The sequence below is a fragment of the Urocitellus parryii genome, chromosome 6 (assembly GCF_045843805.1).
Source record: "Urocitellus parryii isolate mUroPar1 chromosome 6, mUroPar1.hap1, whole genome shotgun sequence".
Taxonomy (NCBI): domain Eukaryota; kingdom Metazoa; phylum Chordata; class Mammalia; order Rodentia; family Sciuridae; genus Urocitellus; species Urocitellus parryii.
In genome coordinates, this window is record NC_135536.1 from 62,062,399 (window position 1) to 62,076,905 (window position 14,507).

General features: G+C 42.5%; 1 protein-coding gene across 2 annotated transcripts in view; it reads right to left on the minus strand.

The window, feature by feature from the left end:
* Nid2 (nidogen 2) overlaps positions 1 to 13,800 on the minus strand; it is a 59,112-nt gene extending 45,312 nt beyond the window's left edge. For both annotated transcript variants that reach the window (XM_026391052.2, XM_026391053.2), the window contains exons 1-3: positions 13,525 to 13,800; positions 12,568 to 12,876; positions 4,208 to 4,440 (exon numbers count right to left, since the gene is read on the minus strand). In XM_026391052.2, coding sequence (XP_026246837.2) covers positions 4,208 to 4,440; positions 12,568 to 12,876; positions 13,525 to 13,755 — 773 coding nt within the window. In that variant the 5' untranslated portion in view covers positions 13,756 to 13,800. The remainder of the gene's footprint in view (positions 1 to 4,207; positions 4,441 to 12,567; positions 12,877 to 13,524) is intronic.
* Positions 13,801 to 14,507: the final 707 nt, after the last annotated feature.

Sequence of the window (14,507 nt, forward strand, 5' to 3'; positions counted from 1 at the left end):
CTATTTAAAAACAAATAAGGAGTGTGGGAATAATTTATCCTTTCTCTACTTAATCTGAAAATTTGTAAAACACTCAAGAAAATTCATGCTTACAATTTCTTCACCAAACAATAATGACCATATACACTTTCATTAGGTGCCAGCCCCTGTACCAAGTGCTTCACGTTCTTCATAACACAGCAAGGTAAAGACGGTGATCATGCCTAATTTTACTGAGATAAAAATAGGATCAGAGAGGTTCACTAATATCCTTAGGATCACATAACTAATTGCTGCCAGAGCCTGGACTTAAATTCAGTGCTAACACAAAGCCCATGCTCTAAACATCTATATTATATCATAAAACTAAATCATGATAGTCAGCACCTGGATTATCACTACTCTAAGGAAAGTTAAAAAGACATTTTCATTATTGTCCCCATGTACTAATCCAGAGAGAATGGAGAATCAAATAAAAATTTCTGAAAAAAAAAAACAGTAACCATTAAAGTTTAAAAAATTTTGAGCAAAGGCAGAACAAATTTAAGGGGAAAATAAGAATGTAGCTTAGTCAATCTGGGTGAGGTGGTGCACTCCTGTAATCCCAGCAGTTTGGGAGGCTGAGGCAGGAAGATCATGAGTTCAAAGCCAGATTCAGCAACTTAGCAAGGCCCTAAGCAACTCAGTAAGACTCTGTCTCTAAATAAAATACAAAAATGGGCTGGGGATGTGGCTCAGTGGCTAAGCACCCCTGGGTTCAATCCTTGGTACCTGCCACCAAAAAAAGAATGTAGCTTGTTAAAATGAAAGGAGTCTTAAGTGAGAAGTCTTTGCAAAAACATCTAAAGATCACTCATTTTCTCCACTAGGAAGTATCAATGATTCTATTCATTTTTCCAAATATCCCAATAATCCATTATTTTAGAGTCAATGATACATTCTGAAGAGAAAAACTATCCATAAGATTTTTAAAACTAAGAGGAAACTTGAGCTAGCAAGAGTCTGGCTAGCTTGAATCTACCAGTTTATAGACTCTTCTGCTATTTGTACAAAATACCATGCTCAAATTCTCCCATGCTATGGAATTTCCTCCAAAGTCAGCAATGAGGAATAGGAGTGAATAATGAATAAGATATTTAAAATGTATTGAATTGCAAAAGCAAGAGACCTCTGCTTTAGGGGGTAGGTATTCATCATATCAGTCTGGGATTTTACAGTAAAAATATTTTAAAACACAATTTGAGATTCTCTCCCTTTTGTGTGCGTGTGTGTGTGTGTGTGTGTGTGTGTGTATGTGTGTGCTCGTATGCACAGCTGCTGCTGCTGCTGTAGTAAATCTAGGAAAAGAAGAACACAGAAAATAAAACTGTGATCCTTAGAACAATATTCTATGCAAAAACAGTATTTTCATAGAATTAGTGTTGTTCAGAAGCAAAAAGGAAAATTAAAGAAGATACGAGAAAATCCTAGCCGTCTAGGATATTAAGTTGATCATCACATTAGAAGTGTTGCAGCTTTGAAATCTGTTCTCGGATTTAGAAACAGAAAACTATAAAACTTTCAGATAGGGCTACGCAAATAATGGTAGATAAGAGCTAAATAAAATAGCCTTCTAATGACATATAAATAATGATTCTGGATTTTGTCATAGTGTATGATGGGAAAGTAACTAGTTTGAGTTAATCATAAAATCCCAGATCATTTGTAAGGCTTAGTGATAGAAAGAAATTATTTCCTAGAGGGGAAAACCAGGATACAAAATAGGATGCTAATGCCTTCCTTGTTGGGTTGTTAGAAAGATTAAGTGAGAAAACCACACAAAATGCCTAGTACACACCCTGTGCATGATTTACCTACTTAGTATTACTATCTTCCAGAAGACAGAAAAGTTTAATCAACCAAAATGCAAATGTACACATTCACATTTAAGTTTGCAAAAGAAGAGTCTGACAAACATTATGAATTATTTAATTTATGACCTTTGAATTTACCAGTATAGGACAAGTTTGAGGAAAAGAAAGGTTCCATTGACAAGGAAAATAACTTTACTCTTTAGTGATGCATACCAAAGTATTTAGGAGTGAACTGAAATCTCATTTGTCACTTCCTTTAATTCAAAAACATGTTAAATGTTCATCAACAAGTTGGACAATGCAGAACATATACGAGGCAATGCTTTATTGTCTCAAAATGATAATATAGACAGACATAGGACTGAAAGGTGCCTGTAAGACAGTGACCAATGTGAAAATACCACATGTAGAGTGAACAAACAATTTGTGTTTTAAAAAGTTTGTGTATGTACCTCAAACACAGGAAGGATGGCTAACACTGTTGATCACTTGAAGTGGTGATCACGGGCACTTTTTACTTTTATTTCACATTGTTCTGCATTTTCTGTACTTTTTTTTTACATACTTCATTTGGTCCCCATTTCTCCCCACCTCCTTGGTAATATTGGGGATTGAACCCTGGGGTGCTGTACATCCCCAGAACTTTTCATTTTTATTTGGAGATTGGGTCTTATTGAGTTGCCCAAACTGCCCTCAAATTTGCAATCTTCCTGCCTCAGCCTCCTGAGTTGCTGGGATTACAGAACTGCACCTCAGAGCCTGCCTTGGCCCCATTTCTTATTCCATTCTCAAGACAATAAGAGATTTATGGAACGTATCAACGATGAAGACATGGACGGTCTGGAGAGGTAAGTGGCAGTGCTGTGTGCTTGTTGCACACATGTATGGTGTTAGATCTCAGGGCCTTCAGGAATCTGGTGGGGGACACAACTGCTTTTTTCCCCATGGGCTTTGTGGCCCCACTGCTCCTGGGCCCTGTGTGGATGTCAGCCCTTACTCTAGACTCTGTGATTGGACTGACCTATTTGTCTACATTACCAGAGCACAAGTCATTGGTGTGCAGGGCCTGGCTCTTAAAAAATCTGTATACTGCAAGCTCACTGTGAGCACTTCCATAATATCTGAGCAGTAGAGAGCCCAAGCTCCTGAATAAAAGAGGAGGATGGAGAGGGGAGGGGAGCAGAGAGAGAACAAGGAGCTAAGTTTGCCCCAGAGTCCAGACTACACAGAAGTCTAGCTAGAAACCAAAAGATGTCCCCTGTGGGTCACAGAATGGGAAAGGAGACAAGGGCTCAGCATAAAACAGAGTAAGCAATTGAGCACTCCTGACCTGCGCTTGGGCTGTGGCTTGGCCACTTAACTCTGAGATCACAGGCAACTGATTTAACTTCCCTAAGCTTATTTGTAAAATTTAGAAAATAGTAGTACTTACTTCCTGCGATTCTGGTGACTTTTAATTAAGATAACACCTGGAAAGTATTTAGCACAATACTTAGCAAATAATAAGCTTTCAATAAACGTCAGCTCTGAGAAATCTTATCTGGCTGCAGTGCCCATGGTCTGGTAGTCAAGCAGAGCAGATGCCATGCATAGCTGTAAGGTGTTCCTACACCCAGGGGTGATTTAATGAAACAGAGACTCAGTTAAGGGAGGCTAGAAGATAAACAATGTGTTCCATCTGGTTTCTGGACCAGTAGTCAGGAAAGGGATACAAGAAAGACAAAAACAAACAAACAAACAAAACAAACAAAAAACCCTCAAAATACCAGGGTTAATAAAAATCATACTGCCCCCAAATGGACTGACAAAACGGGTCAGGGCTGAATATTGCAATTGTGGAGTAAGCCAATGACATGGGTCCAATTCTGGCTACCCCATGGAAAACCAATTAGTGTAACTTCAGGTCATAAAGCCATAGAGAACTCCTGAGGCTTCTAAACATTTACAAATGTGTTTTATTTTTTTCCTAAATTATATTAATTTAATTTTTAACAGTACCTGTCCGATAGACTAAATCCTCCCGTGTGAAATGATTAACCTGAAAACCCTCCACCTAGACAGTTTATACTACTGGATATTTTTATGTGGTTCCAAGAGCAATGTTTTTCATAGCAAGCCTCCGTGGCTCTGCAAACACACACACACACACTCTGCTCTGTTTCTGGTATCTATACTCAACAGGGCAGGACAAATAAAGGACCTTCTACATCTTGGAGAACTTGATTCTCCCTGGGTCCAATCTAATTCCTGGGTTTGATGCATAGTCTTTCTTATAAGCCACCAAACGGTAATTTAATGGTCTATAGCCACTAGGATTTGGGTCCTACATTCTTTATATTCAAACAGAAAAAAGGCTTAAGTTCCATGTTACTTACTGGTAGAGATTTTTCACAGACTGCTCAGTGCTGGTCAAGCTGAAATATAAACCTTCTCGCTTCAGGTCATCAGCCTCGCCTCGGCAAAAGCCCACCCGCGCTGGAAGCTGGAGCTGGACGTTGTAGGACTCTTTGGGGCGGGTTCCGAAGAACTGAAGACCGTTGGCCGGATAAAGAAAGAGGGCGTAGGAATCGGACTCATCAGATGCCAAAACCACCTGGAAAGTGTTCAGCTAATAAAAGGAAAAGAAAAAGAAATTGGAGACATCCTTAAACGAACAGATGAAGGAAATGACAGAATGCGGGCAAGACATCAAGGTGGAAAGGCACTCACCTTTCTCAGAATGTCCCCAAATTGTCTTGAAATATGATCTTTAAAATTCCTTCTTCAAATTACAAATGTAATTTATAAGTACTATCATTCATGTATTATAAGTATCTTCTATCAATTCATATTAGTTGGCACAGAAAAAAAAAAACCTAAAAAATTTTTTACGTTTTCCAATATCTCTCATCTAAACCCCTCTCAGAGCTAAGAGCAAGTAGCAAAGTTAACTTGTCCATTGCCACAGTCACTGCCCTAGTGTACAACCCCAGGCACCCAGCATCTCTCCTCTGGATCATTCATTCATTAATTCATCTATTTATTAAGTGCCCGTGGAGGGCAGGCACTGTGTTAGGCACCAGCTGACCAAAAGGCCTCCTTGCTGCTCTCAGGGCCTCACCCTCTTTTCTCTCCCACACCAGCACCAGAGTTACCCTCAAGTCACAGATGAGGAAAAGAGACGAGGGGCTAGCAAATGTGCCAAAAGTCTGTCAGCAAGTCCGTGGTGGCAGCCAGAACCCACCCATGCCCTGCACCACTAGGCCAGTCCTTAGCGCCCCATTCATGGGGATTTGTAATGACCCAAACTCCCCTCGGTTCTGCTGCACCATCATTGGACTACTAAGGCATCCCCCTCTGTACCATGTATTCGGTGCTTCTATCCTTTGCTCATTGTTTCTCTGCATCTACAACTCCTCCTAAGCTTCAGACACTGCCCCTCGGAAGTGTTCTGTGATTCCCTCTAGAATTACTTCTCATCCTCCGTGACACCTCTGTGGGTATTTCTAGGTAGCATTCACTTCGTTTTGCTTGGTTGGCTGTTTATGTTTCTAAACCCTCTTTGCTTATTCATTTCTACAGTAATTCAAATGGCCAAGTGTCTAGTAAACACTGGATATTACGCTCAGCACCAAATACACAAGGAGCAAAAAACAGGAGACTCTGCCTAGGAGAGACCCAGTTTATTAGAGGGAAGCAGCAGTGTTTGGAACTGCAGGACAGTTAAGGGAGAGTGGTAGAGTGGTTGAGGCCACAGAGGAGGGTGTGTGCCCAAGACTCCGGGTGGGGGTGGGGAGCCATCACGGAGGCAGCCTGTGAATGTTAACAAATACCACTGGAGTCAAAGCAGACCAGAGAGAGAGAGAGAGACCAGGAGCCTAAATTAGCCACAAACTCAGTACCCAGCTGACTACAGAATCACTGTTTGATGTTCAGTTTACTCTCATTTCAATAAGACATTTTTCACCTTTACCTTTATCCAGTTATCTGCCCACCACCCTTCCAAAAGATCAGTTAATGGTGCTGGATTATCTTTTAAAAATGCTATGCTTAGGGCTGCAAGACTACCTCTCTCACTAGATCACACACTCATTTTATAATCTAATAAGGAACTGTATAGGTATTTTTTAAAAACCACTTCCCTCATAAATAAGGTGACTCATAGAAACATTTACTAGCACAAATTATTACCTTCTCATTTGGCTAGGCACAGAGAAGAACTTAACTGAAAACAATAGAGAGGAAAGAATGTGTCGTGCTTTGGGTCTGTCCTGGGTCCTCTCCCATCTTGTTCCAGATCTTTTCTAATGCTAATTTTTCCCTTCAATATTTAATTTCAAAGTAGTTTTGAGGTTTTGCAGATAGGACAAAGAAATGCAGGCATTAGCATGCTTTAAAAAAAAATCTATTGCAGGAGCCATGGCAGCATACTCCTGTAATCCCATCTGCTCTGAGGGGGCTGAAGTAGGAGGATGGCAAGTTCGAGGCCATCCTGGACAACTTACAAAGACCCTGTCTCAAAATAAAATTTTTAAAAGGGCAGGGGATGTAGCTCAGTGTAGAGTGCTTTCCTAGCATGGCAAGGCCCTGAGTTTAAACCCCAGCACCACACACACACACACACACACACACACACACACACACACAAATACTATGTAAACTTTCTTGTAGTTCTCTAACTGAAAAAAAATCCTCTTGCTGGTCTCCCCCATTCCCAACCTTCTTTCTCTGCATCTATAAACCTTCCTGACCTTATTCCCCTTAATAGACAGGGGATCCTATATATTTGTTATTGTTGCGGCTGTTGATTGTTTCATCAGTAAAACTTGACTGTTCCTAAAACAAAAGGCAAGGAATGTTTTCTAGAATCTTTCACAGATCAGAAGCCTCGACTTCTGCCAAATGTAAACCAAGGCATTCTGCCCCCTTGTCTATGCATAATATATACTTCATCATCAATTAATGTGGATTCTGTAAACCAAGGCATTCTGCCCCCTTGTCTATGCATAATATATACTTCATCATCAATTAATGTGGATTCTATCACTTCAGAGTTTTATTTCGGTCAGAATAAAAACTTGGAAAAGAGAAGTCATTGGGGGAAGAGAAAGAACCCCATTTTAGAAAGCTACACTTTTAAAAGCTCCTGCTGTGGATTGCCCACAATCAAGGTACAAGAGAGGGGAGAATCCGGTTCTAAGTTTAGAGAAATTCTGAAAGATAAGGCGGTGTAAGATTGTGAGGAGTTGCAGGGACTGGGAGGAGGGATATGGAAAAATAAACAAAGCTGAGAGGGGGGTCTGGCTTTTCTCCGTGGGGTCTGGGTAGTTAGCATTTCATTCATTCTCTCAGTCACTCACTCAACAGCCCTGTTCTGATTAAGATGTGTTCAACATCTTTCCTATGCCTTCTTTGAGACAAGCACTCATTACAGGTGGCAAATGTTTAATTTCTTTGTCTCCTCTGAAACAGGCAAATATCAAAGGAAGACAACAACTTCCTTTTAATAGAATTTATGAGACCAAAGTACACTCCAAAAGAGTTTGGCTATTTAAAAACCACCCACTCACCAAATACTGACTTGTAAAGTTCTCCATCAGTTCTACAAAATTCTAAGTACACTCCAGAAGAGTTTGGCTGTTTAAAAACAACTCGCACACCAAAGGATGACTTGTAAAGTTCTCCGTCACTTCTACAAAATTCTACATCTAATTGCTAAAGAGCCCACTTGACGCTGTCCTGAAGGGCTCCTCCTCCCAAGCACTCCTTGACTGGCTTCCAAACCAGAAAGGTCCTTGAATTCCCAGATACAAGCCTTTGCAAGAGCCCCACATGTTTGGACTCTGAAGGCAAACCCTCAGATAGGCTGCCAAACCCTACACAAGGGTCACTGGTTCTCAACTTCCCCAGGATCCCAGAGAGGAGAGAGGGGCCTCTAAAGGGAAAGGAGCAGTACACAGGTTCAGGCTAGTGGCTGCGGAGCTGCAAGGTTTTCACCATCCTGATATCAGAGAGAGAAAGGCCAGAACTCTGAGCAGAAACCAAAGAGGAATCTGCCAGTCCCCTTCCAGGTGAAGGACATCACCACTCCATACTGATGTGACATTAGGCAGACATAAGCTGATGGATACAAAACATGCCCCCTCTAATGCTTGCAATTCATTTAATTAATTACAGACATCTGTCAAAAAGTCACCATAGTGCCATCCCGTCCCTCTCCCCAAGGGGTTTGCCTATAGAGTTTTGCCAAAATAAAAATGAAAGTGGAGTCGGATGACTCCTTCAGGGGTCACAGAGTTCTTCCTGTCTTCCTAGGGACACATGCTCTCTAGAGTTGTAGGATCACTGACTTGTGGCCTCCCGAGTTCAACGGGAACACCAACCTCTATTCCTTAGCGTAATTCTTCATTTCCTCATCTGTAGAACACCGTCACAGGTGTGATTTCCCCTGTTCGTTTTTCTGCACTAAATCCTACAAAACTTGCCCAAAATTCAAAGATAAATGCTCAATGTGGTCACATACCTAATATTGCATCTTTCCTGACACTTGGGTTTGAGCAAAACTTCGGTATTTTTTTAAACCAGTTTCCACATGTGTCTCAATTTTGTCTTTATACCGATGTCTTAGACTCAGGTTAAATTTGCCCTGATAATCTGTAGTCAAAAAGCTACAGTCAAGTCCAATTTTCTTGGTCAGTGATTATCATCCTTTGCATCAAGTCAACATGCCCCATCTCCACACGGAGGCCTTCACCGGGCAACCTCCTACTCACTCTTACGTCACTGTCCCACTACTCCCTCATCCATTTCTCCAGCCTCAGCCCTCTCAGTCTTCTCTCAGGACATGCCCCAACTCAGACCAACCCCTCCTGCTACCTTATTCTCAATATTCATTCTCTCAAGTACTTTTAACACAAGTGAAATTCTAGGTCAACAAAAACATCCCACACTACACAGATCTGTATAACCTAGTTCTCTATAAGCCCTTAAAAGTGACCACCCCACAATGCTCCTCCCCCTGCAAACAAACAAACAAAAACATACACATAGCTAAAGTAAACACTACTCTTGTGTCTCCCACAGTTCTTTGAAAGTCAATACCATGACTTCTTTGTGAATTACCTACATGAAGGTTTAAAACAATCTCAGATTAATTGAATTGATAAACACTATTTGTTCACATTTTTTTTCTGATGTAATTACACCTTGACATTCCTGCAACATCAGGTACAGCTTCCTGTCATACCCAATGGGAATATCAATGGAGAGAAAGGGCACCAACTTGACTGTTTTAAGTGGTAAAGATGCCATTCCTCTGATATATTCAAGTTTCCAGTAACTCTGCAATATTATCTTAGTATGCCAAGATTCAAGAAATCCACATAAGATTCACACAATCCTTCAAGCAAAGTAGTTTAATGGTTGCCAAAATCTATCTCCAGAAAACTATTAAAGCAAGAATTCAAGTCCCAGGGCTCTTTAAAGTATTCAGAAGACTCTTCAACGTGGGTAATTGAAAAAACATACTCTGTCCTAACAAAATCCTCATCTTTCTAAAGGAAACAAATTCTGAAGCCAATTTAGTATATGAAAATGTCTAAAGAATGATTTTAACTAGAAATGTTAAAGAGCAATAGAATCTACAAACCTTTCCCTAAACTAACTTTCCTCCATAAAAGGAACAAACAAACAAAAAAGAACAAGAAAAGTCATTATTCAGAAAACCCTCTAGTTAAAGAATGCTTACACAAAGGACCTGTATCACAACATCTTTAGGAGAGAAAGGAACAAAAGAAGTAGAATCTGGTCTTATCAAGTCAACATAGGGAAACATAGTTTGGCTGATACTAGGTCAAGGGACTACAATAGCTTTACGTAAAAATGTCACCTCGGTTCATTCTCACAACAGTCCTGTACAGTAGGAGGCATTGCTACCCCATTTTACAGGTTAGGAAATTAAGTTTGAATCTGGGTCACTACTTCCAAAGTCACTGACTGGCTAACCTTTCAAAACCATTCTTTTTTTCCCAAATGTTTTTATGTTGTCATTGACTTCACAACCACCCTGGAAATTTGATAAAAGAAGTAGCACACCCCTGCTACAGATGAAATTGAGAAAGGTAATTAACTAAGTCATCTCATCTGTATGGTAACTTTTATTTCAAAGAAGCCCCAGTACAATTGGGATCCAAAAGCTGTAGCAGGATTTCATAAACCCAGTTGTCATGCAATTGCTCTTCTCTCTAATTTACTTAGACTCAACTTTTTCTTTTCTCTACTGAAAAAAATAAGACACACATATAACTAGATTCTCTTCTGAGCACTGCAATTCAAATTTGGAACTGATACTGGCATCAAAGTGTCCTCTGCAATCATCCTGGATGATCACTTTATCTTCTATTTGCCATTATCTGTGAAATGCAAAGAGTAATTCTTGTATTTATCCTGTAGGATTGTGATGGGAAGATAGTATGATAAACTATTTTTGGAAGAATTTAACAAAATAGCTTGAATCAATAACATGTTTAATAATTGTCTAAGCAGTCAGTCTCCTTTGTGCCCTAACCTTCTCAATACCATCAAAATTATCTCTCTTTAAAAACAACAAAGCAAAAACATCTCAAACCGCCCCTCTCCTGTTAAAATCCTGCAAAGGCAGCCCACTGCCCAGAAAAAAAAAAAAAATCCAAACTCCTCCCAAAGGAATATGTGGCCTTTCTAAAAGCCTTGTATCCCATCACCCTTCTTCTTCAGTAACAAGGCACAACCTGCAGTGCCCTCAGCATGTTATAATTTAAGGCACATGGGTGACACATGCTATCCCTTCTATAGTGAATGATCTACTAACTCAGATGCAAAGATACGTTTTCACTAAAACCCCACACAGATGGATTTCCCCTTATACAGGAAGGGTTAGGGGTAGGCTCTTTAAGTCAAGACACCATACCTATCATAGTCAAAAAAAATCCATGAGGTCCTTCAAACTATGAGGTCCTTTGTGGCAAGAGTATGTCCTTTCACAGTATTTACCCTAATAATGACCCAATAGTAAGTGTACAGAAATGGTTTATTGGATAAATAAATCTCAACTATGTTTAAATATACGTGATTTAAATATACAGGTAAAAATATCACACTTAAGATACAAGTTTTTTTTAAAGATTATAAGAATATATAATAAAGTGTAAGCATTGGTGGCCACTAATTATTAGAATTATAAATAATGTTTTCTTATTTTCTGTTTTTCACATTTCTATTATTGGCATGTGATAACAATTTTGAACCAATTTTCTAACTTATAAACAAAAATGAATGAATGAAACGTAATGGTAGAGCCTAGCCATATTTTTCTTTATGTCCTCTCCAACCCTCTACCCAGCCCAGTGGTGTGCATAAAGAAGGTGCACAATGTTTGTTTCAACTGAAGATATTCTGTTGAGATAACTGAGATGTCACAACCATGCATTTAAAAAGTTGTTCAATAAATAAAACTAATTTTACTTGACCAAAAAACTGAATGGCAAAAAGAAAACCCCAAACATAAATTTTTTTCACTTTAAGAGAATTTTTGCTTAGTATAAGTTAGAGAAAATAGTCTTTACTCTAACCACAAAGCAAGAACAGCCACCATCTTGAGCTACCTTCTTAACTTCTTAGGGAGGATATATGCTATCTTTCTATAGTTAAGAAACACTTTAATGAGTTAAAATAAGTAATACTTTTGCCCTTGAAGCACCACATTTTATATTCAGGTCTAACTGCATAAAAGGAAATCCTTACCTACTCCCAAGAATGAGGGAATTTGCCATTTACCAAACTTCCCTGGCTCTACCCATTGTCCATTTGGAGTACTTCAAATCTTGCTCCTAGGATCAAAAACCGTAGCCTGGATTGCTTTGCTCTCTCCAAGGAAAGACTATAAAACACATTGTGGACAGTCTCCTATAAACTAAGGAATATACGTAAACTGGTATCTGGAGGGCACTTTAGCAAAAGCTTTCAAGTACCTTAGAAAAAGCAATTGCCTACCAATTGTGATTTCTGGGATGTCAGCTAAGAAGATGTGCAAAGATGTAACTTTTTGAAAAGTGCCTCACAAGTAATACTTATAATGATGGAAACAACCTTAATGACCACTGGGAATACTGGTTAAATAAACTATGGTAAACATATTGAGTGGAATATTACACAGTCATCATGCTTAATGTTATAGAAATATAGTTATTAACATCAAAACATATTTGGAATACACTATTTGGTGAAAAAACAAGTTATGTAGAAGTACATACAGTGTGAATCCACTATTGTTAATAAATAGCAATTATGTATGTGTAAAGAAAAAAACTCTGGAAAATGTCCATACAAAAATGTTTAATAGTAGTAGGAAAATGAGTGGTTTTTTAAATTTCCCGACTTTCTGATTTTTCCTTTAGTGAACACATAATCAGAAATACTTAGAGGTGATCCTAAAAATAAACAAATAAGCAGTAAACTGCCTGTTCCCAGGACCTCTGGCATCTGCACTAAGCAGTTTTCCTTGCTAACATGACCAGATCTGAATGAGCCTCAGAAGACATCAAAGGACACCTCTGAAGCCACTCTTCCAAACCACTTCAGTTATGGGGCCACCAAAGGAACCATCAAGTTTGGTACACGGGCAAACTCAGAAGAAACTAGGAGCCAGTCCCTGGGTTCCCGTTAAAATTCAAGTCCATCCCTGGATTCACTCAGCCGGGGAGCATCGCCCATCACTTACCTCCTCTGAGGGCGGAACCCCACGCTTGACCTCCTCATAAGCTCCCACCTGCTCCCAGGTGGCCACGAAGGCGTGGGTGGGAGTGAAGCTGGCAGCCGAGCTCGGGAACCCTGTGCGCACGTAACGGGTTGCCAGGCCCAGCACTGCCGGGGAGGTGTCCTGGCGGTACAGGACCCGGCCCCTTCCGTGACTCGTGTCGATATCAGCCAGGAAGGGGGCGATGGCGGGGAAGTCTGTGGGGAAATCATCGTCCACATATTGGGTCTCCCTGGGGAAGTCCTGGGTGGAGATGATGCCGTTTGTGCCTACCTGGGTGGTGAGAAGGAAAAAAAAAAAAGAGAGAGAGACTGACGATCAAGCAAAGGGGAGGCCGCCCATCTCCAGTCGTGCGCGCTCACCCAATTCTGCAGGGAGGGAAGGGTCCTGCTGAGGGAAAGAAGCCTCTCCTTCCTAACAGGAGGGAGTCCGGCTTCAGGGCTACCAGGACCACTGCAGCCGCGATCCCATCCCTAACCCCACTCCACGACGCGTGCCATAGGTCTAGGCGCCCCAGGGCGCGTCCATCTTCTCACTCCCCAAACAATCCTATAGCTCCATGTCCCTGGGGAGAAAGACTCGAGTCGAGGAGGGAACACCCCAGCTCTGCAGAAGTGCACAGCCTCCTCACTGTCCTACTGCAAACATCTCTGATCGCCTGGGCAACCCCACTTTCTTTTCTGCCCGGTACGCTACGTGGCTGCGAACAATTCTCACTCTTCCTCTCCGGGTAATTTTTTTTACCACTGCAGGGGTCAGGCAGCGGCATAGCTCAGAAGCCGCGTCCCCTGAGAGAGAGCCGAGAGTGTGGACTATTTCCTTCCTTCCCAAGGAACACGGTGAGATGGCCACAGCATTAACTCCTGCGATGAACCTGGAGAAATGTGCCCGAGTCGCGCACCAGGAGCGGGCTGAACTTACATAGAGGTTGTTGAACTGGACATCGTAAAAGCGCAGGGGAATCTCCAGTTTCACCGCGGCTGAGCTTTCGTCGTCGCCTTCCTGCAGGAGCTGGTCTCCCCACGATTCCCCATAGGGGAAGAGCTCTCCAGGGTTCAGCGCCGCGGCCCGCGAAAGCAGCAGCACCAGAAGCAGCAGCAGCGGCGATGGCGATGGCAGCGAAGGCCGCCTGGCCGCCTGGTCCCCCGGCATGCTCCCTCCGCCAGTGGGCTGTCCGGTGGTACAGAGCGTCCGGCCTGCCTGCGGGTCCACCAGCAGCCAGCCTCGAACCTGGATCCCCACAGACGCCCCGGAGGGGAGGGACTGCAGTCCCGCCCAGCGCATCGATTGGCTGAGGCTGTCAGCCTAGGACCAATCACTCGCTCTGAGAAAGTTCGGCAGCGGCCACTACATCTGGTTCTCATTAAATTTTCTAAGGCAGCGGTCTCGGGAGCGGCGGGGCTGGCGAGGTAAAAACCCTGGCCAGGGCTGTTCGGGCTGCTCGTTTTTCCTCCTCCTCCGCTCCCCGAGAGCTCCTGGGGTCACCCCCGCCCTCTGGTCGGGGCTGCCCCTCGGCCCCGGCCTACCCCGCCCCTGGGACCAAATGGCCTAAGAGGACCCAAGACAGCAAACGCTACAGGAGATGATCTAAGCGCGAAGGAGGGGACCCCCGGCGGCGTGCGCAGCTGCTGGCTGGCGTGACGTTCCCGCGCCGGACTGGCAGAGCAAGGGTGGGTGGTGGGGCTACGCTAAGAGGTCTGCGTCCTGCCCAGGGTTCCCTGGCAACCCCTTGCCCTTAAGGCCAGGCCCTCCGAAAGAGGCAAAGTGGCAATGTCGCTTCCTCCTCCTCCACTTCGTCCCACCCAGAGATGCCCTGCGGAGACGTGCGCCTTGGTACAAGCTCAGGGAACTGACTCCCAAGTTCGGTTCCGCCCTCCTCCGCGGGGCGGACAGCTGGGGAGAAC